The sequence below is a fragment of the Lonchura striata genome, chromosome 9 (genome assembly GCF_046129695.1).
Source record: "Lonchura striata isolate bLonStr1 chromosome 9, bLonStr1.mat, whole genome shotgun sequence".
Taxonomy (NCBI): domain Eukaryota; kingdom Metazoa; phylum Chordata; class Aves; order Passeriformes; family Estrildidae; genus Lonchura; species Lonchura striata.
In genome coordinates, this window is record NC_134611.1 from 3,648,551 (window position 1) to 3,675,968 (window position 27,418).

A 27,418-nucleotide genomic window follows, 5' to 3' on the forward strand; every position below is an offset into this window, starting at 1 on the left:
CAACCTGGCCTTGGACACTTCCACAGATGGAGCAGCCCCAGCTTCTCTGGGCAACCTCTGCCAGGGCCTGACCACCCCCACAGGGAAGAATTTCTTCCCTATATCTTATCTAACCCAGTCCTCTGGCAGTTTGAAGCCATTCCCCCTTGTCCTGTCCCTCCAGGCCCTTTTCCAAAGTCCATGTCCAGCTCTGTTCTTTTCTTTCCTTATTGAGTTTGCCCAAGATCTATTTGATCCTCCTGTTGTTCACTGCCAAAGAAGCTGCTGGGTCATCACTGCAGAGACCCAGGAAAAGCTGCCTTCGAGGTGCTGATGAGAAACATTCAGCTTTACAAACTCTCCCATCTGATCCTGTCCACAACCAAGAAATGTTCAGCTTTGCAAACTCTCCCATCTGATCTGTCCATAATCATGGAACATTCAGCTTTACAAACTCTCCCATATGATCCTGTCCACAATCATGAAATGTTCATCTTTACAAACTCTCCCATCTGATCCTATCCACAATCATGAAATGTTCATCTTTACAAACTCTCCCATCTGATCCTGTCCACAATCATGAAATGTTCATCTTTACAAACTCTCCCATCTGATCCTGTCCACAATCATGAAATGTTCATCTTTACAAACTCTCCCATCTGATCCTGTCCACAATCATGAAATGTTCATCTTTACAAACTCTCCCATCTGATCCTGTCCACAATCATTTGGCAGCTGCACAACTTGGCTGAGGCTCAATCCAACGAGGCTGACGTGCTGACAGAAAGCTGGGGCAGTTGGTACGGGATGAATTAGATCCACCATGGCCAACATCACAGTTCTCCTGGATGAGACTTCCTGAGTTGTGAATGCTCCTGCCACACTTAAAGCCAGAGCACTGTTTCACACCCCCAGTGTGTTGTTGGAAGGTGCTGAGTGTGGTGGGAGCAGCTGGTTGAGCCCAGCACCGCTGCCAAACCCGTGCTGGAACCCCAGGGCTTCCAGGGAAGTTCAGTGGGTAATGGAGGTGGAAAAGCAGTAAAAGTTTCATGGGATCATAGAATCATTGGAAAAGTCCTCTAAGATCACTGAGCCCAACCACTTACCCAGAACTGCTGAGTCCACTGCTAAACCACGGTCCTAAGTGCCACATTTGTACATCATTTGAATTCTTTCAGGATGGTGACCCCATCACTCCCCCAGGCAGCCTGTTACAATACCTGAGCACCCCTTCAGTGAAGAAGTTTTTACTAATGTCCAAATGTCCAATCTAATGGATATTGCAAAAAAATTCTATTTGATACCCAGCTCACAGAAATGGACCTCTCTTCCTTTGTTCTCAGCCATATTGCTATCTGCCATCACCACTCAATTCAAACAGATTTCCCAATTATATTGACAGTTTGCCTTCTTGGGATACTCCTGCACATCCAATCCCCTCCTCCTCTTCCCTTCCTTTACAGCAATTCTATATAAAACATTTCAAATCAGATCTATTTTTCCAAGGCCTCAGCTTGAATCATTGTCATAGAACTATTTTTAACAGTCCCAACAAATGACATTTATTAAATGGCAACTATTGACAACTTTGAGTCCTCCATGCTGAAAAATCTGTAGTCACAGAAAATACCGTAAGAGCATGGAAATAACAACTTACCTAACAGAGTTTGCAGGACTAAGATTATAGTTATGAAAACTGGAAACCACCAATGAGTTAAATGAGTTATAGAGCCCAGGCAGATCAGCTCCTTATACTTCACTGAAAATATTTTCATTTACTTTAAATCATCTGGTCATCAAAATACTAGTTTCACTAGTAAAATCACAAGAAAAAAAGCAAAAAATAGAAATTTTGGCATCCCAGGATTCACATTTCTTGACATATTGTGACATTAATCAATAAATTATAAATATTTCTCTGGAAACTTCTGGCAGCTGTTTGAGAGACAGAAATTTGTAAATCCTTGGTTGAAGTCGCTCAACTCCTGAAACTCAGCAACAGCTGATTTCCCTTACTAAACCATCTGTAGGTTTAATGAGCTAATCATTAAAATTTGGCAGGTGCATTGCATTTTTGTGCATTTGGGAACTTCAGGGAATTTTTTTATTATTATAGATGTTATTTTTAAATAAACATAGTTTTGATTAAAACCTATTTTCAAACCTAAGCAAATAAGGAGATTCAGTCAGAACTATGCCCCCCAAAAGGCTCAGTTTGCCTTCTAGGTTTTGACTAAATATGTTCTCAAATGTTCTTCTCACATCCCTTAAGTATTTCAATATAATTGTAAAATTATCTTAAATGAATGATTTGAAAATTAGGAAAAGCCCTTTCCCAAAAGTATTAGCAAAGCTTTAAAATCTAAAGATAAAGTTTGGAAAAACAGCAAATGTTCTGTTCAAAAGGCAAGAACAGAATTTGAGAGACTTAAATAATGTTAATTCTTTTTTTTTTTTTTTCAGTAAATAATATTACTTTCCCCAAAGTATTTAGGAAAAGGTGATTAAAATGAAGGGAAAAGCTTTGGATTTTTAATTTAATTTCTCTGTTTTCAATTATGAATCCTGCAGCTTAATTTATTACTGACTCTATCAAAACTCATATTCCCTGGAAACTAACATAACAGAAGAAATTTTGGATGAACCACACTGCACATCCTTAATTTAGTTATTTCTCCTTCATAAAAACAGATAACAATTACTTATTTCCATAGAATTTTAGGTATATATTTAGATTTCTGTAGAATGTCAGAGAGCACAAACCACCTGTTTTACACTTTATTGAACATGTGTCAGAAATGAGGCCAAGAAGTTGAAGACTGAAAAGAGCTTGGTCATACTTTACTAGTAATTTGCTTCTGGGACACTCAAAATACTTGTAAATATCCTCCAATTTTTTCAGTATTTATATACATAAATATGAAATATTTATGAATATTTATGACTTTTGTTTATATATGAATGTGTATTTATTTATAATATGTATTTATAAATATATATTCATAAATATATAGTTATTTATATATTTATACATAAATATGAAATTTATATATTTATGTATATAAATGTAGATACATAAATATATGTATCTACAGTTATATACCTACAGTGCTTATATACATAAATATAATGATATGATAATATTAGTGTATGATATATATAATTATAATAATAGTTATATTATGTATATGAAAACAAAATATACTTTCATATTTATATATATATATATATATGGTTTATATATATATTTATATGTAAATGGAAGTATCTTTTGCTATTTAATGCCTAAAACACATAGGCTTTACCTTCTTAAAAACATTTTGGTTTTCACTTATTAAAGAAGATACACAATGTAAAAAAAAAAAAAAAAAAAAAAAAAGGTAAAAATGTAAAAAATAAAAAGAAAAAAAAGTAAAACCAAGGTACTGCTGACCAAGAGTGCAGTGCTGCAGGACATGGTCTGTGCTGCCCTTTGACATGAGCTTTTTTTTATACTATATAATCAAACACTTCTTTTCCTAAATAAAATCCATGCTCTCTGTAACACACTGGTACAAAAATAATGGAAAAAAAAAAAAAAATACCACAAGGTGTGTGAGTGGAGAGTTGGGATCCACAATCACAGCACTGATCTTGTGCACACTCAGTGATATCCCTTTTCAGCCCTGCCTTTCCATGTAGCTCCAAACTCACGTGGCAAAGTTCATTCTGCCACATAAAGAACTGCTGCAGGTGGGTAAGAAAATCCCCTGGCTTCCCAAAAGGAGCAAACCCCCCAGAACTGATTGTTCTACCTGCCCAGATGAGTGCTCAGGTAGGAGGTGATCAGAATTTTTCTAAGATTAGCATAAAAGTTATAAATTGTATTTATCACGTAACACTGCAATGACACAGACTCTACCCCATCACAGCCATTTATCCCCAAAACCACAGCAGAGAGAGAAGCTATGCACATTAAAAAATAAAAACTGCTTAATTTTATGAAACACTGATGTTTTGAAGGATCTTCAGTTCTGATTAAAGTACAAATTCTTGGTCCTCAGAGATTTCTCATTTTTAATGTATTATCAGAACACAGTCTTTCCTTTCTGAGAAGGGTGTGTGTCAAAAGGCCTGTATGTCAGGAGAGGCATATTTAACTAATAAAACCTGACAGGGAATCACACTGACTCTGCAAGTCAAGTCTCTCTCATTACACAAAACACTATTTGTATTATTTTACCTTTTTCACACTCTTTCTTTCCTTTTAGTAAACAATATTGTGCCACTCAGCAAACCCAAACTGCCTGGAAGATAAGGAATGTGAAATTCCCTGGTGTTCTCTGTGGGCCAGATACAAAGCCTGGTTAAGTCAAATGAAAAAGAGCTCGGTGGTTTTGTCTCTGCTTTCCTTAGAGCTCATCACAGCACAATTCTGGGTGATTTGGCAGTCCTTGCCCAGGAAAAACCATCAGCAGGATGAGTGTTTTGGTACACTGGGAGGTAACTGGAATAATGGCAACACACCCAACAGCTCAAACCACACATCATCAGGGACTAGACTCAATTCTACAAGTGACTGTGAACCCCCAAATCCAGCTGCACTGTTGCAATGTGAATTTTTGATTTTTGTTTGGTATCTCCCAGAGCAGGGACACAGTGTTCCAACCACCCACGCTATTTGTACCACTGAACAGGTTGTAACGCACAGAGCACATGGATTCCTATGAATCCTCAGGAGCACCAAGATGGGTTCAGTAGGATGAAAAAAATGGACAGGTCACTCTGTATAACCACAATATGGGTGTGGAAATAAAGGAAAGGCAGCATAGGAAATGAGGGGGATCAGGAAAGGAGTGTGTTCCCATGGATCACACAGAAATGCCATTCTGGTGTGCCAGGCCATAGACAGAGCTGCAGCCAGGCGTGGTTACAACACCCTGAGCACACAGCCAGGGCTAGGCACTGACTCCCAGATTTGCCACTCTTTTATGGGTTTGGGGCTGCTTTGTACAGCAGAAGAATGATAAAAGCGTGTTCTCTGTGCCATAACATGGCACACCAAGTGCAGGTACCCCCCACACAGACAGCATTTGCCATGATGGATGAAAACACCCTTAACAATTTATTTCCCAGATCATTCTACACAGTCATTTTCAACTTTTTTACATACTGTCAATTGCCTTTCCAAAACCAAACACAGAAATAGCTGAAAGCCAAAATGCATCAACACAGCCTGATTTTTGAATGATGAGTCTTTAAAGCCAACCTATGATGTGAAAAGTATAAAATCTGAAATGCTGACCATTAATGCACTTTGCGTCAGTACCTAGAAGGTGACTGTGCACACTGCTTATCTGGAATCATTACAGGACTGAGAACAAAAGCACTCAGGGATTTAGGAAAGATGTTTTTTTATGATTCAGCCCTGGCTGGTGATCCTCCAAGCTAGTTAAGGAGTGGCACTGGTCCCCATTAGCAGGACTGGTGTCCAGCCTTGCTGAGCTAACAGCAGAAAGAAGGACTCAGAGCTTAGGAGATGGATAATGAGGAGCTGAGAGGAAAAAACAAGAGCCCCCTCATCCCTCCTGGGGGCAGAAGCAGGGCTGGGAGGGAGAATGGCAAATTCCCCACGAATTCGTGTCATGAAAAGGTGATCTCACCGCAAGCAGCCGAGGCACAAAGAGGCGATGCCCCATGCCCAGAAGTTCCAGCACCCGACACGCGTATTCATTCACCAGCTTGCTCCTCTCGTCGTGCATGTCCTGGGACTTCTTGGCAGGTGGGGTGAGCTTGGGAGCCGGGCTTTTGCAAGGGACCCCTTCTTCCATGAGCAGTAAGTAGTAAGAATCCAGAGTGAGAAGAACAGGCTTTATGAACGGCAATTTCCAAAAGTGCAAGATTAGGAGAGCCAGCCTCCAGTCTGTGGAATGGGTTTGGATGGCTGCTCCAGCAACGCCCCTTTAGCCTCTCAGGAGGAGAAAAGCATCTTTGCTAAGAATCAAGGAAAAATACGATCCACCGTGCTGGCTCATTCAGAGTCCGAAGGAGATGCGAAAAACAACCCGGAGAAACCATGGATCTAGGAATGCACGTACAAAGCAGGAAAATGGCAGCGCAGGAGCACAGGGCTGGGAGCAGAGCAGGGGCACGGCGGGGGCTCAGCGCCCGTGCGGGGCTGCGGGAGCCGGGAGCGGCGGCACCGAGGGCGGCAGAGCCCGGGCACCGGGCAGGCTGCACGGAGAAAAGGATGAGCTCATTGCCATCCCCGCTCCCACAGCGGCGGCAGACACGAAGGGGTGGGAAAGGGGGCTGGGAGCAGGAGGAGGGGAAAGAGGAGGAGGAGGGGGTGCCTGGGCACCGGGAGCCTCTCAGGGGGAGAATGCCGTAATAAGAAACCAATGGTGAGCAGGGGCGGCCGGGCTCACCCTGCCAGCCCCCATCGCGTCTCTGCCGCCTTTGGCTGCTCAGTCCCGGCTTGCAGCACATTTACGCTCCGTGGCGGGGAGGGATCGGCCTGCCAGCCGATGGAACGATTTGTACGGGCAGTGTGCTTGGGAATGATGAAACACACACACGGTGTAGGTGGGGCAGGGCACCTTCCCTCGCCAGTGGCCACCGGAGAGGGGCCAGGCTGCCGGGGAAGGCACAGCCCGTCCGCACAGTCGTGCTGGGTGACACTCATTGAAAACACCATTTTGCCAGCGCTGTGCTCTCGGGAGGTGTTTCCAAAGCCGGAGGCGATGGGCAGAGAGGGAGTGATGTCAGCACATGCGTTTGGATGGATTCTAGAAAAGTGCTGGCGAGCAGGATGCAGGGATGTCGCACCTGGAGCCGCGTCCCTGTGCAGGACGCGGCCACCTGCCTCTCCATCTGCTAAGGCAGCCCAGCGGCTGCTGCTCCCTCTCACAGCTCTGCCTCCACACAACATCTCTTTATGCTCCTTCGTTTGTGATTAGCCTCATCGTAACATGGGGTGTGTAACAGAACAACACCCATCTCCAACTGCAACAGACAGAAATACTCCACATTTCAAACATAGAGGTCGTAATTTCAAATATTGTGAGACGCTCTAAACCGCATCGATGGCAAACACTTCTGTAACCGTATATTTAAACTACAAAAAAATTCCTAACATATCAAAAAAAACCATACTTACTCCAAATACTAATAGAAAGTAAATCTGTAGGATGGGGTCACTGATTTAAAATAATAAGCATGTTAATGAGTAGCTAAAATATGGAAATCATCCAGTGAAAATTGAACTGAGGTATATTTATACTACGAATCTGTATTTTTATATATAGGGTGATAGGGAGTGATATTTGAAGTTGCTGGCGTGAGGTGACACAAGAAGGAGTCGGGAAAAGCATTAAAGCAGAAGTCAGAGGCCAAAGGCACCAGAAGATGCCTCAAGGATGATGCTCCAGGATTGACTCAGCTGAAGCCCCTGCAGATGTGCAGCAGTGAACAGGCTGTTAGCACAGATGGTGCTCTGCAAGCTGATTTAAATCCCCCAGGTTGCAAACCAGTGTTCTGCAGGTGAAAATCTGCAAAGGCCACTGCAATTCTGCCAGGCTGAGATGAAGGCGTTCACTGAGGGCCTTGTGCACGGAAGCCATGATTCTCTTCAGGACAAAGGAGCCACAACCAACACACATTTCATTCCAGCTTAAGGCTGTGGGCAGGATGGGAACTCTCCATTCCTTCCAGGCTCCATCTGCACACCGTTCCAGAGATTCAGGTTTATTTTTCAGCCTGGGACTCTGCACACAGGTGCCCAACCCACCACAGGTTACACAGCAGACTGCACGTTTGTAAGGAAAGGGTTTAAAGGAAAGGAGGCAGCTTTGCCTAGGTCTGAATTCTATTTTAAACATGCTGGTAAGCGTGAAATTCTAGAAACATCAGGTTCTACTGCTCTGAGTGAATGAAAACCTTGCTTAAAGCATTCAAAAGGAAGAAGCAAGAGCTCTGTAAGTGTGGGTGCTAGGAAGGAAGTTACAGAGCTGACCAGGCACAGTCACCAGTGATCCAAGGGCTAAACAGTCAATAGGATGGGGAATTCAGAGTACCAGCAGTGCCAAAAGCCTTTAATTCTTTATTGTGTTAATCAGCTAATAGCCCTGATCCTCACAGAAATTCAGGTTTAGTTCATTTTGGTTAAGGTCTGGGCCTATAAAAAATGGAATTAACTGGTGATTAAAGCCTGGAAGTCTAAAAATTTGTAATGGGATCCCATAGTTAGAGGTGTGAACCAGATTAATTCAGGTTATAAATGAAGTGCAAATTGTTAGGTATGAGGAAAATTACCTGTAGGATTACTTTCCCTAGAGATGTAGTCTACTACCATCATTATATTTTTTACATCAAGTCGGTATTTTTAAAGAGGCTTCAAATATAAAAACTTCCAACTTGACCAAAAAACCTCCTTAATTTTATCAGCTGAAATCCATTGTTCCACATTTTTCAGCAATTCCTTTCACACAGTGTAACAGTGAACCATCATTCAGATTTTCATACTTCCTACCATTCTTATTTATTTCCATATCCTCACTGAAGACATATCTTATTTTTATGCATGTCTGAACAGGAATTGTGATTTCTCCTTCATGTATGCTATTGGATTACTGTCCCAAATTCTTCAGAAGGGCCTGGCTGAAGTGAATTTAAAGCCTAAAAATGACCCAAAAGGCAATAACTAAGGCAGTAACTAAGATGCCTGAGGATGAACACACATTACTCATGCTTTGACTTCCATCTCATGGATTATCTGGTCTTCGAGTGCAGGTAGATTCTGTTTCTGGCCTTCCTAGCCATGAAATGCCTGCTCACCCACAAAGATCTGATGCAGTTCAGAACAGCTCAGACTTACACAGCTAAGGCCCACTGAACTCAGAAGAAATTAATGCCAAAATATTCTTATAGTAAACAAAACCATACAGAATATTACTTGAAATATCTATATTCTGTACCAAGGTACCAAGGATCTTGATGGACAGTCCTTTACAAATCTCTGTTAAAATATTAAATCTCTTTATTTTAGTGGCAAAGATGACTGACTTTGAAAAGCCAAATAGACTAAGATAGGAAGAAAAAAGAAAAAGTTATATTTGAAGTCTACTCCTGTAAAAGATAAGACATTCAGCACCAGAACAGCTCTCAAAATGCACATGAATGACATCATGGCCACAGTAAGAACTCTACCTCTTAGCAGAAATTACGTTGTCCTTTCTGTTCTTTGGGGCTAATTACAGCTGTGTAATGTGGATTTAGCAAAGGCTACATCTTGATTATTATATACAGAGAGAACACATTGAACCAGCTGATCTCCACAGCAGGTTCCAGCACTGATCCATGCTGGTTGGTTCTTAAACAGCTCGGGAAGAGGGTGAAGGAGGAGATGACAGTGTCTGCAGGTGCTCCTCTATTATTCAGGGATTTAAAGACGGGTTACAATAAAGAACTGCAGAAAGGCCATAAAAGACTGAGTGACTGGGCAGTAGAACAGCCAAGGAAAGTAAATGCAGATAAATCTAAATTGATGCATATGGAGAACAGCATCAATTTTCCACATAAATGATAGCCTGTGAGCTACTCAGAAATGGATCTTGGGACTCACTGTAGAGCGTGTTATGAAAATATCAGATCAGTGCACAGTGGAGATCAACAAAATGCATCAAATGGTGGGAACTACCAGGGAAAGAGCAGAGCTCTAACCAGAGAACACCATTATTCTTCAGTGTAACTTCATGTGGGATTCTCCTCTGATATCATTCACCATGCTGATCCTCCCGTTTCAAAAAAGGGATAACAGAGATGGAGAAATATTTAGAGAGAATCAGAAGCCTCCAAAGGAGGAGATAAGAACAGACTGTGATTTTTAAGCCTGGAAAACAGAAAGTGATGAGGGATATGTAGACTTATAAAGTCTTGAGTGCTGTGGAGGAAGTGAAGAGATACCAAATGTCCAAAATGCCTGCCTGACACAGGAACCTCACATAAAAGTCACAAGGTCCAAAACAAACAAAATAATAATTAAATTGAGAAAATCTCTGGGGTTACTAATTTACATGTGTTCAAAAAGCCAACAAAAAAAAGCCATGAAATAACAATCCATGCAGAATTATAAAACATGAAAGTCCACATTTCCTCAAGAGTTTTCAAGACATAAATTGCCAGAGGCAAAAGAAAAGAGTTTTGTTGTCCTGTTCTTAGAAGTCTTTCCCACATATCTGCTGCTGGCAATGAGACACTGGGGTAGACAAGCCAGTATAAGTCTGGTGTGGAATAACAATTTTTATGTTTTCATTCACTTCAATTACATACTTGGAGAAAATATTTTCCCAAAGAATGATAAGATTTGCTAGGTACATGAGATAGACACACTATATTTAAGTTGTATTAAACATAATTATAATAAAATAATTATTATATTTATTTTACTAAATATTTAATAATTATTAAAATATTGAAAATAAAAAGAATGGTTCCAATTAGAACTGTATGTAACCCTGAAAATACCATCTTCTCTTTCCAACATCTAGAAATTACGAACACATGATATAATAGGAGTTGTTAATATCTAAATCAGGGTTCACTGCTGCTAAATAAATTCAAAAAATTTCATGTTATTTTCTCTGCTATCAGTCTTCTTTTTGAAAGGGGAGTATGTCTCCACCCTCAAAATTCCAAACTTAGGGTGAACATTCAACTAATAGGCATAGAACTGATTTTAGGTGTGAGGAGGAGATCAAATGGGCAGAGAGAGGAACTAATCAGCACAGGATGAATTTTCAACACACAAATAAACGTGAACTTCTGAAAATAGAAAATTTGTTATATTAAGGCTGGAAAATCAGTGGTCTGAAAGTTGAATGATTCTGGAGCTTTTCAGGCACAGATTTCCCCTTCTAAAGAGATCATCTCCAACAAGTCATCCAGGGAGTAGATCTGTGGGAAGAATTATTCAGCCCAGAAAAACTTAAAATTTAAGGAAATCTTCAGTTTAGAAACTAGAAATATAAAACCTGTAATCTGAGAGCCTCTTAAAGGTTGAATTTCTTGTGCTCAATGCAGAAGTCCTTAAAGGAGAACAGATGGTTCTGATCTCTAGCTCCAAAGAGTCAGGATCCTCTTCACTTCCTAAGGTGTCAGCTATTACCCTGGGATTAGTTACAAGAAGATATAAAAAAGGGGTTATAAAAATAAAGGACATCTATTTTGCCTTAGATTCTAATGTGGACATTTCTGATTTTTTCTTGAGAAAGCCTTTTGAAAATGTAACGCAATTATACAGTGGACAAAAGCAGCTCACCTAGAATCAAACCCTGTTCTGGCTGGAAAGGATTCCTGCTTGTCACCTTGTCAACTAAAGCAACGCTGACTTAAAAATCGGTTCAGGCTCCTTGAGCCATTGCAAATGCAAAGAAAGAACAGAGCAAGAATCACACAACCACATTAACTCTTCAACACAAGGCCTGAGTCACATTACCTACAGTATTAGTGCACTTTTCATCTGATACCTCTCAAAAGATTGCAGTAATTGCCACAATTTCATTCCTGACTCAAAGGCAATTGACATTTTTAAATTATCTGCATTGGCAATATGCAGGTTTTACCTAAAACAAGCATCTGTGCAGTCTTCACTGCCTTCAGAGGTTTAGCCAGTAAGATTATACAAAATTTCTGTAAGATATGGAAGAAGTTGGTTACTCAACTTAAGCTTCTTCTTATATTGCTTGCTATCATATAAGGGATAAAATTGATTTTCTTACTTGTTGTGAGGACTTTGAACCCCTTGTGTTTTCCCCTCTTCATTTCCTTAAAAGACAACACTACTTTTGAAACGTTAATGCCCCAGGCTAGATTGTGGCAAGTGATAATTTCAGGAGCAGATGATAAAGTGAGGCACAATCCCAAGGGATGTCACAGTGGTCATTTCATTTTCCATCAGCCACACATCCCTGAGGGAATGATGGAACTTTCCCATGATCAGCAGGCCCTAAGGTGCTCAAAGACAGATGACTGCTCTGACTACCTCCACTTCTCACAAGCAGAAGTTTTTGAACTGTGCCTTTAATACAGAACAAAATTGCTGATGTGATTTGAAGGTTCTGGTGCAAGTGGTAATTCAGGAGAGAACTGATCTGGGTAAAATCTGAGAGGGGTTAGGTCAGATGTCTGCCCAAGGAAGACAAAGTAAATAAAGAAAACCTACCATTGATTATGTGTACCTTAAGAATGTAAATGTAAATGTACACAGAAGTGCAGCACAGTTTTATTCAAAATTTGTGCTCTTGCACAAATTCCCTTCTAAGGTGGGGACAAAGTATTTGTGAAACCCTCTGGTTAGGAATAATATTTCACACAAACATAAAAGCACAAGACAGTCCTCAGAGTTATCAGAGCAAATAGATTCCTTAGAAATAAGAAAATACAACATGATACAGTCAACATGATGTGACCTCTGTAAAGATTCACTCACCTCTGGAGGTGATGCAGAAGAGAATGGTTAAGATGCACTGGAGTTCAACAACACTGAGAATATTGGGTTATTTAATAAACAATGTGAATGGTATCTAAAACACGTCAAGGTGATAAAAGCAAGTGGGAGTGGTGCTGGAAGGGAACTGTTTAAGTTGAAGAACAATGCTGATGTAAGAGTAGCTGAGGGTAAAATGATCATTAATAAATCCAGTCAGGATTAAGAGAAATGGCCTTCCAGCAGCAATTCTGAAAGCTGCTGGTGCAGGTTCTGAAATAGATGCTGTGTCACATAATGGCACAATAGAGCAGAGAAGCAGTTCTTCAGCCCAGAAGGTACTTTTAGTCCAGATACAGAATGAAATAAAGGTAATAAATAACCCTCCTTATCCAAGATAATTTGGACACATTTTCTTTTAGAATCTGTATCTGCCATCTATGCCATTGTAACTGGGATAGTGCTCCCTGATGTCTGGGACACTGACTGACACAAAGGCCTTTGAGACTAAAAGGTGCCAGCAGAAATAACCAAGAAACACAACTCTCCTGTTTGTGCAATACTCAGATATCATTCCTGATCACATGCAGAGAGGAGGAGTGTCAGAACTCACGAGCCCATTAGAAATGCTGCTCACCTTGACCTGAATTCAAGGAATGATGTTGGAAAGTACTGGGTTTAAGGTATTATAGGGGCCAGAGTAAAAATCTGTAAGATAACAAAGTACTGGAAAGCACAAGCAGTAACAAAAACATTTCTCACTCTTTTCTACCTGTTTTCTTTTCAGTATTATAAACCTTCCTGATCATAACTATGGCTTTCCTCTACCATTAAGCGACACATTTTTTAACAGTCATACAGATTAAAACTCAGTAAGCCAAATGTTGAGTTTAATTGCTGTGGATCACACACTCTGTGAGGAGATGAACTCTAAAAATGAAAAGTTTGGACATGCACCTATTTTTAAAGCCTCTGGTTCATTCTTACATTTCCAGTGACCATGTGCTCTTCCCTGCCTTTTCAGGAATTAGCAGCCACAACAGTAGTGAATCTAGAGCCTGAATTCTACACATCATGTATTTTAATTCTTGCCTCAGTCTGCTAATGCCAATATAAAGTTTGCCTTTAGCTAATTTTGCCAAGTTCTAAGACCATAAACAAGATTTAAGAATTAATCAGTGAAATCCCTCGGGTGACCAGGGGCAGACCTCAAAGGAACAGCTGCTGCTGGGCCAGGGAAGGTTTAGGATGGAGCTCAGGGAAAGGCTCTTCCCCAGAGGTGCTGGCACTGCCCAGGCTCCCCAGGGAATGGGCACGGCCCCAAGGCTGCCAGAGCTCCAGGAGGGTTTGGATAAATCTCCCAGGGATGCACAGGGTGGGGTTGCTGGGGGGTCTGGGCAGGGACAGGGGCTGGACTTTGATGGTTCTTGGGGGTCCCTTCCAGCTCAGGACATTCTATGATTCTATGAAATAGAAAATCCTACTAAAATAGGAAAGAAAGCTTACTATTTATTTCCTTTTTTTATCATATGTGAGGATATAATGCTTTTAATTTCCAGCAAAGAAACAAACTAACTGATGACACATGGGATTAGGAAGTGTGCTGCCACTGGAAGGGTATATGTTCCTCTGTCATTCTCAGTAATCATCTTAATTGGGATTTTTCAAATGAAAATATCAATGCTGGTTTTTGGGGTGTTTTAAACCACAGATTTTTATGCTGTCTTTTTCCACATTGGGATTCTCTTCACGTGCCAGTGCTTCACTGCATTTTCCACTGCTCAGAAAACGAGAGGTGAGGAGTTAGGATTTCCAGCAGCTCAGGATCCTGAAGGGTAGTTCAGATGCAGTCCCTACATGATGCAAGTCAATGACTCCCAGTGTGAGACAGTGCCACCAGCTGGGGACCCTGAGCAGGCTGTGGAGCACAACATTCGGATGCCACAGAGCAGAACTCCATGTTTTCCTTTGATAAGAAATCAGATTAATGCCCAAGCTATGGCTTTCACAGCTAAAGAGCTTTAATCCTCTAGCTGTTCATTGCTGCAAGCATACTCAGGGTGTGGGAGAAGGGAAGAGGAAGGATTCCTGCATGTCTCAAATGTTTATTTTCTGAGGATGACTGCATCAAGATGTCTCAGGCAATTGGTCACAGAAGTAGCACTGTCATTTCCAAACTAGGAGCATTCCCTGTGAGCACCAGCAGCTGGAATTCAGACACAGCCCTGAGTGCAGGAGAGTTCCAGAGAAAAGCTTCTCTTCCATTGCTGTTTAGTGAGGGGTTTGGGTGCACACACTTCACTAGAAGCAAGGAAAATGGCATTTACACAAGAAAGGCTCCAGTATTCCACTGATGAAGGATTCCCTTATCCAAATTTAAAATAATCCACGAGGTTGTGGATGAGAGAATAATTGCTCTTTTTTAACAAAGAACAAATCCTTGGGAATTGTTTTCATTCGCTCTGGAATCAGAGACAGACAAGAGCTTTGAAACAGTTTTAAAAGTAGTTTTTCTGCAGCATATTCAGGTCCTATTACTTGAAAAGAGCAGCACACTAAACCAGTTTTCTCCTAATGACTAGGAGAGATGATGAACACATTTGAATAGGAAAAAAACTTACTTCAGTTCTTAACTATTTTCTTCCCTAACAGAAGAGCAATTCTTGCTGAAAGCAAATTAGAATGCTAATTCAGTTGTATGTAAGCACCAGCTCCATCTCCATGCCACTGTGCAACTGTGCTCTTAGGTGAGTGCTTCTGACTTAGAATCTTTGCTTTCTTACCTCAATTTTCTTTCTTTGGCTGCACTGTAGAAATACTTTCTCAGGATAAAACCTCCTTTACCATTTATTTAGTGTCTATTCCTGCTAGAACAGGCAGCTAAAGCATACACATGCAAGAAGAACTGAAAATGCCACAAGCAGAATTAAACCTAACTCTTAAACTTAGAAAATAGTTTAAAATTAAGAGTGACAAACTACATTATTGAATTTTCCTCTGGAATATCCAAATAGAAACGTTCAACTGGAGAAGCAGCATGTTATGGGTATATATATAAAATGAAAAGCCTGAACACTTGTAGTTAAAAGAAACTGGGCTAATTATTCAACAGGAAACAAATTCCTTATTTGCTGTATTACACCCATGAATTCTTTCCAAAGTTATAGTTTCTAAACACTTGTTCTGCTGCTAAGCTTGGTTCAACCCTTCCCTCTCACAGCAGCAGGAAAAGTAAAGCAGGTGGCCCCACAGCCATCCTGCATAATTAAATTGAGCTCAGTTCTCCTTCCCTGAAAACCCTGTCAGCCACCTCCAGCTCTGTAAAAGTACTCTTCCTTTTCTTCTTTAGCTTTAAGATCCCTAAGTTGGTACCTCTGCCTCTTCTCAGAACCTGTTCCTACCATGGCAGCAGCAAACCTGCTGGGTGTGGGCTGGGTTCTTCCTCTCCCTTCCTCACTAGCATGCCATAACCTACCAGATTTCCCATTATTCATACTGGCCCTGAAAAATGGACTATTAATAAGCCCCCACAGTTGCAAATAAAACATAAAACAGGAAGAAAATAGCACACATTTCCCTCCCTCCTTTTTACAAATGATTTGTGTAAGAGCACTTGCCTGCAAAGATATATTAAACCAATTTCCTGTTTACAGGAGTCTTCATTAAATACATGCACTCAAGTAGAGAGCCACAACTCCATTTTCCACATCAGCTGTGTAAAACACAGATTATTTTGGACATTTCCTCACCATAAGGATATGCACTATCTCCTGCCTACACTGCAGTACTTCACTGAAGTCTCCTGCCCTCAAGTTGGACTCGGTGATCCTTTGCCTCTCTCCCACCTCAGGAGATGCTGTAGTTCTGTGAAAATACACACGTTGGAAAATTTCAAATTGCTCTGCTCACAGCAGCACATGGATGTATATTCCTGGTGTGGAGCACTTCTGCCACGGGATTTTGTGCCATAGAAGCAGAATCTCTGAATTACTCATTGCTGAGTAACTCAACAGCTGTTTGCTCTTTCTAGGAAAATAACAATGAAATCCCACTGGAGAACCAGCAGCAGTGCAGTGCTTCTAGTCTGTACCCCCATTATGGGGTGGTTGTGTTAGGAGTGACAGGTTACAGAATCACAGAATCACAGAATAATGAGGTTGGAAGAGACCTCTAAGATCATCAAGTCCAACCTATGCCCTAACACCACAACTAGACTATAGCACCAAGTGCCAAGTCCAGTCTTTTTTTAAACACATCCAGAGATGGTGATTCCACCACCTCCCTAGGAAGACAATTCCAGTATTTTATTATTCTTTCAGTGAAAATTTTTTTCCTAATATCCAACCTAAACCTTCCCTGACGTAGCTTGAGACTGTGTCCTCTTGTTCTGCCAGTTGCTGCCCAGTGGAAAAGACCGACCCCACCTGTCTGCAACCTCCCTTCAGGAGCTGTAAAGAGCAATAAGGTCACCTCTAGGCCTCCTCCAGGCTAAACAACCCAAACTCCCTCAAACGTTCCTCACAGGGTTTGTGTTCCAAGCCCCTCACCAGCCTTGTTGCCTCCTCTGGACGTGCTCAAGCATCTCAACATCCTTCCCAAACTGAGGGGCCCAGAACTGGACACAGCACTCAAGATGCAGCCTCACCAGTGCTGAGTACAGGGGAAGAATGACCTCCCTGCTCCTGCTGGTCACACAATTCCTAATGCAGGCCAGGATGCCACTGGCCTCCTTGGCCACCAAGGCACATTGCTGGCTTGTGTTCAGCTGGCTGTCACCCAGCACCCCGAGGTCCCTTTCTTCCTAAACACTGTCCAGCCACACTGTCCCCAGCTTGTAACCTTGTAGGGGATTTTTGTGGCCAAAATGTAGAACTGGGCACTTAGACTTATTAAACTTCATGCTGTTGGACTCTGCCCATCCATCCAACCGATCTAAGTCTCTCTGCAGAGCCCTTCTTCCTTCCAATAAATCAACACAAGCTCCCAGCTTAGTGTCATCTGCAAATTTATTAATGAAGGACTTGATGCCCTCATCCATGTCATCAGGTTGTTCTACCCTGAGCTTTAGCCTAAGTTATTTCTGGCAATATCAAAGGTGCCATTTCAAATTCCATACTGTGTTCTTGCACGTGGGCTGGATTTGAACCAGAGCCAACTTGTGGAGGTCAGTGTAAGTTAACTCTGAGCTCATCATTGCACCCAGTGCTTTACCTACAGGTTTGCTTGGTTAGGGAATTTTTTTATGTCTTTGTGGCCAAAGACAGAAGTTCTGCATATCAGAGAAGATTTCTATTCCTCTCTCAGTATCACAAATACATTTGATACCAGCCAATCACATTTTATACAAAAGAATCCAAACACAAAGTAGATATGATGTGAAATCAATCTGAATTATTTTCTTAACAATAATTACATGAGATATTTCAATCTTTAGACTGCATCCCATGTTCCACAAGTTTTATGATATTATTATTAAGTTAATAATAACAACATAGCTATCGTAAGTACAATTATGAAGACACCTCTACCCAAAGGGATATTTCTCCTTCATTCACTTCTCCAGAGATCCCATTATTTTTGTTCCTTTAGACATGATATTAAGATAATAAGTATTTTTTTAGTTTAATAAAACAAAACAATAAAAAAAATTACTTACCTTTAAAAGAGCCAAAGCCACATGGAAGATTATGTTCATACCCTGAAAATAAGAAGAAAGAGACTTCAATCAGTTCCATCATACAAACCTCTTTTCATACTTATTGTGTAGCATCAAAACTGAATGCTGTAAGTCCCTGGGAACATTTCCTTTTTCCTGCTACACTTGGAAGTTCCTCATTGAAGCTCGAAGGCAGGTTCCAAACTCCCACTCTGGGGGAAGATCTTGGCTCTCTGGGACTCTGGGAAACTTCAGTGACTCAGGTGCTGTGGATGTGCCAGGCTGCCCCTGCCTCTGTTTCAGGGCCTGGCAATGCTGGCTTTCATGAACACTGCAGGATATTGGCATCACCAAAATGCAATAAATATTCTAGGGGATAGAAAAAAGCTTACCTATGACTTATCAGGTATAATCTTGCATACTCAAACTGTAAAAAAACCCCAAAATATAACAAAGACAACCCCACAGGTGCACAAGATCTCTTTTTTACTGTGTTTAGCCAAAAGTCAAAACTATTTCAAGGCCAAACTGCTGTCTGTGTCCAGTAGTTGCTTGCTGGTTTGCAAAAGCTGGAAATACAAATGCAAAGAAATGCATTCAGTGAGAAATACAGGGACAACAGGCATTTACTTGAAGATTAAAGAAAGTCTGCAGCCTACATATGTTGATAATTTCAGATTATAAACAACTTTGTCTTCATCCAAATATGAAAAATATCATATGCAGTTCTTGTTTGCTGTACCATGTACTTCGTGTTCAGACTGTTTTCCTCGATTATATTTTCCAAATCTTCTTTGTTTAATGGCATGATAAATCTTTTCTAACAATGGCTCCCAGAGCTGGTATCTAGAAACATCTCAACAGATTTGCACACAAGTAATAGTGCAATTATATTTTATTGTTGTGGGATAACAACAAGACTTGTGACAAGGAAACGTTCTCTAAGCAATTTCTGCTTCTACAATTGAATGTGTTTCCAATCCTCTTCCTGAAAGCCTGAGACCATGGTTCTATAAAAATTAACTTTTATAAAAGCATGCTGGGACTTTACAGAAGCTTTCTTGGGAATAAATTGTATTTTTAACATAGATAGTAGGGTGCCTTGAAGGGATTGTACCATTAACGAGTCCTGAAAATGCTGCAACATCAGACATAATGAATATTGCAACACTGAATTACTTTGCAGTTCACTGTATTATCAGTGATAACAAACTGTTTTTTTCCCACTAGAGGTCACAATTGCAGCAGGACTGAATCTTGCTTCATCACTAGGAAACCCTTCGTTCAATTAGGATAACAATTATTTCTAGTTGTTTGGCTTTATGTGCTTGTTTTTAATTGAGAAATGTAGAAAAATGGAAGTCCAGTTGTGACTTTCAGTCATGACATTGAAAATACCAGAGCTCCAGCAGTAGTAATGTAAGTTCATAGTACTTTCAGGTTTATTTCAAATATTAATCTGAAGTAAAGAGTTAATTCCACACAGTTATGCCATTCACAACTTTTAATTCCTAGCAGAGAGGACTGACAAACACACTATCTGTAAATGAGAGGAATATCAATAATCTATCACAAACACTGCATTTTATTCTTAATAAACTGATCAGATTTTGTTATGATACGAGTAAGAATACTATGTCTAAAAGTTGGACTACTGAGGAATTAGCGCTCTGTATATTTTCTGGAATAACCATAAAGAAATGTACACCAGTTCTCATTTACTTTCTAAACATTTTTTTCTGATCTGCCTGAAATGAATGCTGTTCCTGAATTCAAATGAATAAAACTCTCTCCTGGAACTCCTCTTATACCATCACTCTTCCCATGGACAGCAAGTGCAGAAATAGGTTTCTACCTGCCTTGAGAATCTCCATCTCTTGAGCCCCACCAGGCAAGGGGCAGCTCACAGACCTGCTCCTGTTACCTGAGGTAACATGATCAAGGCTCAAGCACCCTAAAATCAGAACATGAAAGGATTTAAAATATCCTTATCCAACTGTCCTGAGCAGCATTCTGCTGCTCTCAGCACCAGGAAAACACCTGCAGCCTCCTCCTTCCTCCAAGGCAGAGGGAAGTCCTGAATCAAGGCAGCATTTTCAAGCTGAGGCAGCGTTGCTGCACTTTCTGCTGCCCAGTGGGGACTTGCAGGGCCAATAGAGCCAACAGCTGGCTGGACTGGATGAAATCTGGCATCTGGAGGATGCTCCAGATTTCAAAGCAGTGAAAAAACTCACCCCCTGTTTGAAGAACACACTCGATAACCCCTGAACTGCCTGCTGGAGTTATTTGTCCTAATTCATGCAAGACTTTCTTCCACAGCCAAGTTTTCATGATGATGGTGATTATGATAAAGAAGGCTCAGCTCATTTTGCCACAGTCTCTTATTTAAAACCTTACTTAATTTACCACACAGTGATTTATAAGCTTCAGCTTAAGCTTCTTCAGCTATTTTAGAAGACCAAAAATACCAAAGTGCACCAGACATATAAATCATTGGTAGCAATATCCCTCCAGCAATCTGATGATGGAAACATGGAAGAACATACAAATCATCCATGAGGGGGAAAGAGAATATGAATATGAAATGAGCTTTTGATAATTACTTTTTAAAACCAAAGGTCATATGCTTAACTAGGCATTTTGAAAGAAATGCTGTATGTCTTGGGGATGATTTTTAGCCCATACCTGGGGTGGGTTTTTTTTGTTTGTTTTTGTTTTGTGTCACTGCCTCTTTCAAACCAAGACCTGTAATACCATGCAGATCTCATCTTGAGCTTTAAAAGTTTTGCATGTGTAAAAGTTGTTCAGAATTTCCTTAACACTTTTTTTTTTAAATACAGAACAATCAAAAGTAAAATTATACACTTATAAACAAGAACTTGTAAGAGCACAGGAATGGTGAGGGGCTCATCATCATGTCCTGTCACAGAATCAGGTGTTTTTTAAGCACCCTCTGAAGATTGTGTAGAGCCTGAAGAATTTAAAGAGAACTCATGAAACTCAGGAGGTTTGGAGAAGAAACAAGCCCAAGTCAGAGAAATTAAAGAGGGGAGGGGAAGGGAAGGGAAGGGAAGGGAAGGGAAGGGAAGGGAAGGGAAGGGAAGGGAAGGGAAGGGAAGGGAAGGGAAGGGAAGGGAAGGGAAGGGAAGGGAAGGGAAGGGAAGGGAAGGGAAGGGAAGGGAAGGGAAGGGAAGGGAAGGGAAGGGAAGGGGACTGCCACACTGACCATCCTCTGCTTTACAGACAAACTCTGCTTTACAGGGGCACTTACTCCAGAAGAGCACCATTTAGCAGAACAGCTCTTCAAACCTACTGGTATTGGGATGAACACTCACCATCCAGGAAGTCCCCACTGAATTCATAAAGACTATGATTCATAAAGACATCTGCTTCTTTGAACTGTATGTCAAAACCCTTTAATTTCCTATCACCACTGGAGGTAATGTTCTCATGGGCAAACCAGTGAAACTCTCTCATGAAACTGTAAAAAATGAAATTACTCATGTGCCCTGAACTTCAGACTGGCTGAAAGTAAATGGAAATCTTAAGATGTTAACTCTAGTCTAGTGAGAGATTTTCCCAGTTCCTTAACTCCCTCCAAAGCCAAGATTCCTTCTCAGATAAAGCCTCTTTGAGGAGCCCTCCCTTTGAGTCCCTCTGCACTCAAACAAGATGACTTTTGAAAAGGCCTGAAAATTAGGCTGGGAACAAAGAACAAACTGAGACTGGTAAAGATGCTGTTCTATGGGACCCAGTTTGCATTCAGTGAGACTTCTGTGACAGAAAGGCTGCCTGTGGCTTCCTGCTGAAGGGAGGAGGCAGATTTATTCATCTGACCCAGCAAATCTGCCCAGAGGCCAGAAAAAAGGAAGTCAAGGGGCAGCAAACCAATATTTGCTCTGAGCAAAATTCAGCAGCCAAGCACAGAGCTGAGTGAGGATAAACAATTTAGCTGTGTGTATCTGGACAACATTTGCACTGGGGATGAATTTAGAATTTCTCTCCTGTTTTAAAGCTTCTGTTTACTGGTAGAAGCCTCAAGAGAAAACAGACTATATTCAATATTAGCACCTCTCCCTCTCCAACCCAAACCCCCTCACAGACCTTCCTCTGGTGACATAGTAATACCCTTGGCACCATCTTCACCAACAAAAGGAAGTGAATATCTTTTTAATAAAAAAGAAAATTTAATTCATCAATGTCCTTATCTGTGTTTTCCCCCCTAGATATGCATGACATGTAAAAGGAAACAGTGAAGATAGAATATTTCTAAAGTTCAGCACCAGGTAAAAAGACAGATTCAAGTGTCAAATAAGCACCTCCTTAAGGGCTGAGAAGTCTCAAGCCCCACATGACATGAACCTCTTCCAGCTTTCTAATAACTGAATTTTCCTTTCTTTAAAGGGAGACTATTCAACAGAAGTTAACTTGACATTGCTTCATAATTCCTAAATGTTTCCTAATTATGTGTTCAGTTGCACAGTTTTACAAGGGAGCTGCAGAGGGTAATTGGGGTTACAGACTCTAAAGGAGAATTAAAATTCTGTTTATGTTTTGGATGGGTTCCAGCAAAACAATTACTTGGCAACTCTAATATGTTGAGAACAACAATAAACTTTAGGAATGTCACAAACATCTTTGTTTTGTTGACAAGATGAATATATGGTCTGAAGCTCCAAGTTCCCTTTGTAAGCAGGGCAGCCTTGGAACACACTCTGCAGGGGCATGCACATTAATTAACATCTTTTAGGTTGTTTGGGTAGCTTGTACATTTATTCTAGCTCAATGCCAAGATGACTAAAGGAAAAAAATGGTTAAAACTCCTGTTCAAATAAGGCACAACATGAATTAGCAGTTTTTGGGTAAACAACAGATACAGGAAAAGATCAAACAAGAACCAAATTACAAAGAGATCTTACTGCTGACGTGTGAATACAATGGAGTTCTCAGACTGGGCTTCCCCCAGGGACTGCACATGCATGGCCTGAAATGCTGCCACACAGCGAAGGAGCAAACACAGAAATCTCCCCCCTGATCCTACAATTCCATGAAAAATACACACAGCCAATTAAAACCAGTTGATTGAACTATTAGAGAAGCAGGTACCAGGGAGATGGCACTTTCCTGTATTTTGCAGCATAAAACAGCACACAATAAATACCAGGCAACCGTGAATCTGTATTAGTATGATTTCACCTGAAAATTTGTTTGGTTGGTTGCTTTTAATAGAAATAAATGGGATTTAGGAGTGAATATTTGCATGTTTTGGGTGTTTTTCATGTCATTTGCTGCTGAGATGTTGCTGTGGCTGAATGAAGGTAGAGGCTGCTGTGAGTTTAACATTTTTTTCCTCTCCACCTTCTGTGACTGTTTGCAAAGAATAAAATTTACAGCCAAAGAATTTTAAGTCTTTTCCACATATCAAACTGCTCCTTTGAATGAGGTATTTCTGCAGTGAGACATTCCTAATTCACCAGCAACTGCTTACGGGCTAGCAGCATTTGTCAGCCAGGCCATACACTAACTCTACTTTTCTGGCTTGCAAAGCTTTAAATTGCAAGGGGTTTAGACACTTCTGTCCTTCTTTCCAAAACTGATTAATACATGGACAATGAAGGGGGCCTAAATCCACACTGGGCACAAAGGGTGTTATCAAACACAAGGAGAGAAAAAGGACAGGGTGAAGGCTTCAGAACATCTCTGGACAGAGAGCTGTGCCTTGTTCCCCCCTACCTGTGCTCACACACCACAAAAAAAAAAAACAAAATTCATGCCCACTAAATGAACATCTGCCACCCTGCCCTCCCTCTGATCTTCTTCCCAGTGTTATTCCTCATCCTCTCCCCTTCCCTGCCACAACCCAGCCCTGCCCCTCACCTCTCTGAACCCTGACATTGGTCTTCCCTTTCCAATGATGAGTCAAATGCAAAGTTCACATTTTGATTTTACATATTCAGAAAATTTGTAACAGCCTCAGATTCCAAGCACAAAGCAATGGAAAGTGTTTCAGCACAGGCAGACTGCACTACCCTCTTCTTTAAAAACACTTCCCAAATTAGCTCAGCTTCCTGGATTTGCTCATGGAATATCACTCTCTCATTTATGATACTTTCCTTCAGTTATTTCTAAAGTGTTTTTGAAGCTTGCCAAGACTGTTTCGGATATGCTGCTATTCCAATACAGCAGATGGCACTAGTGTTAAGTAAGCATTATGGAAATTTACTGTATTCCTAGAAAAAACAACCAAGTGAACATCAACTAGCAGGTGGCTCAAATATTTCCTGAGCAATGGGGAAAGTAATTCAGAGACATAATGTGAACATGGCATTAGATGTGTCACCCCTCTAAGACCTCAGCAAGGTCATTCAAAACAGTCACTCATCCTTTTTCTTAGAGCATTTCTCAGAAGCAGCCTTAACATTCAGAACCACAAAATTTATCAACATCACCCAAAAGGTACCTTCTGTTCTAAGTTACCTTGGATTGCAGACTGTTGTGAGACTGTTTTGCCTTTGCTCATGCTGAGCATTTATCATCAGCCTTGTTATTTTGGGGCTGAAGAAGCAGCAGCCATGACTGGAAGATGCATCAATTATGGATGCTCACAGAACAGCTGGACATCCTTGAGTAAAGGGTTATGCTAAACCCTCTCCTAGAACCTCTCAGATTCCATTCCCTATTAAAACACTCTTCTCCTTGGTCCAAGCCTGAATTATTATAAATTCTGTTAGACTGTTTTGTGCCCCCAGTCGCCATGGCAATACAGACCATGGTACTACACACCTCCAGCATTTCTGCTGTTGACAGGATTTTAAATGCAAACACTTTATACTATTGTAACCTTCACTTCGAAAAGAACTTAAAATTGTTTATCATTATAATCAAAATGTTTTTAACACACACATCCACAAGCTTTAAGAAGTTCCTCATGCAGCACATACACAATCAAATCCTACACCCTTCTTTCTATGTTCATTTCTGTTCTAATGCTGAAATCACCCCGAGTAGATTACAGCTGTAGATCATCACATGAATTAGGCTAAAATTACTTTTCCTTTGGATTGAATAACTCATCTAACTACATAAAAGCCAAACATTCAGGTCGAGCAAACCTGAGGTTGTCACCATTGCAGACCTCCCACTTCTGCAATAAAAATGATCACGATGCTTGACATGTCAACAGATCCTTGAATGCAGCAAACCAGCGTTACCACTGGAAATCCACATTCAAATTCTAGTCATCCATCTGGAGTCTGAGAAAACCTATTCTCCTTCTTCTGAATTAATTAAAAGCTAATTATAGCAGTCTGGGAAAGAAATACTTTCCAGTCTCTTTACATGAAAGAGCAGTGGCTGATAAGGACTTCAGCAAGACTCAGCTCTCCAGCAGGCCTGATGCAAAGGGACTGGGCAGGAGGAAGGACACAGCCTAAATGCCAACATTTATTTGTCTGTATTCCTAAAAGGAAAACAAACAGACGGCTCCTGGCCTTTTCCAAGTAACACGTGTGACATGGACTTCACTCTGGTAAATAGTACTGAAACAAGACAGACAGCTCCAGCACAGAGCTGTGCTGATTTAGAATTTAAGCTCAGTTTTTAAATATGCTGTTGCCATAAGAGATTTTATTTCTAGCAAGTCCATTCTTCTGTTTTGTAAGAGTTTTTATAAGTGGAAGGGTTAACAAATGTAGACAAGTAAGTCCAAAAAGTTCAATTTTTCTTTCCCTATAGATCCACAAAAGAGAAACGACTGTGCACAATCTATTCAATTCACATTACATCTTGGTGCAGATTTACAGAGGAAGTGGGCTTGTTCTTGACTCAATTCCTGAGGAAGTTTAATAAATTGAAATGTTAATCTGTTCCTTCTCAACTCTGTTGAAGGCATCCCAGAAGACTGTGAGAGTGGCAATCAGAAATAGCAGGCTGCTCTGGTGCCTCCTCCTCAGCAGCACGAGCAGCCCTGAGCGCTAGCAGACGGCGTTTCCTGGCACATCCATCCCCAGCAAGACACACACGAGACTCAAATCAAATCCTCAGCACCAAGACTTGGGATTCTGCTCTGATTTCCAGTGCTTCATTAGGAAGGAGTGCTCCCAATAACAGCATCTCCACAATGTGGTGCCACGTTTTAGCTGTCAGTAAGTGTTCACTTAGCAGCACCGCGTTGTTCACGTTTTAAATGATTTTTAAAGACGCCTACCAGCCTTCGTTATAGCAGACAATTTCTCAAAGTCGATTATAAAAAGTATTTTACACAATATTCTGAAAGCAACAGTAGATAAATAAAGGCCAAGGAGTGATGGCATCCTAGCTTTCAACTCCCCCTTCTTTGTGGTCCCGTGAAAGGCACTTTCCCTTCTCTTATATTAACTATATTAGTAAACATTAAATAATTTCATACTCAAAACTGATAATGAGCTGCATCCCTTTGTATCCAGTCATGATCAGTAAGAATGGCAGCTTAGTAGTCAAATTACATATTATAACACTAAAATAAGCAACTATCTGTGCCAGCCCAGGGAGGGCAGTGTACAGGAGAGGTTTCTGCATGTTGCCTAAAAGGAGACAAGTACTATCCTTAAGTATTTTATATCCCCCAAAACTGCACACAAAAATAGCCAGGTCAACCTAAAATGGAGGTTACCCATAGTGATTCAAAATTCTTAGTTAATAATGGAATGACAGCTTGAGCTCTGCACCTCCTTTAGTTTTGTATATATCACAAAAGGTTAAAGAATTTTCTTTTTTAAGCATAAAAAATATCATGACAATTTTGAAAACACAGATAATCTGCCAACTGGTTTGGGTTGTTTTTTTCTCTTCTAAATGCCTACTGAAGGCCATTTATTTAATGTTTTTAAAACAAATATTTTCATTTCAAATTGAACAGTTTCAAACACAAAATGAAGTGAAATCTCAACTGTTTGATATTCTATAGCACAGCTGAGGTGCAGCTGTTGCAGTGAGGACAGCTCTGAGTGACAAGAGCTTTACCTAGATGAATTGCTATTTCTGAGCATGATTTTAAATAAATAATTTAAAATAGAACAAAAAGAGACAGCAAAACAGAGCAGGCTTGCAAAGTGTTCAATAACATCATGTCATATTGACAGATTAGACTGACATGTCCAAATACAACTCTGCTTTTCATCAACAAAAATGTTCTTCAATGCAAACAGAAATAGCAAAGGGGAAAAGACAAAGGAAACAGCTGTGACAGGCAGCTAAAAGGAACCTTGTAGAAAGCTCTCCAGGCTCCAACCCACACAGTTTGCTGTAATCACATTAAAACTTTCACCTGGATCAATAGGTTT

The 27,418-nt window shown here is 40.6% G+C and overlaps 1 protein-coding gene across 2 annotated transcripts in view; it reads right to left on the reverse strand.

Annotated features, from left to right (window-relative positions):
* Positions 1 to 27,418, reverse strand: part of RABGAP1L (RAB GTPase activating protein 1 like) — a 230,863-nt gene that overhangs the window by 60,013 nt on the left and 143,432 nt on the right. The window contains exon 18 of one of the 2 annotated variants that reach the window (XM_021546018.2): positions 18,099 to 18,140. In XM_021546018.2, the coding sequence (XP_021401693.2) occupies positions 18,099 to 18,140 (42 nt within the window). Of the gene's footprint in view, positions 1 to 5,621; positions 6,267 to 18,098; positions 18,141 to 27,418 lie in introns of those variants that run through there. The other variant, XM_021546019.3, reaches the window with a different exon arrangement.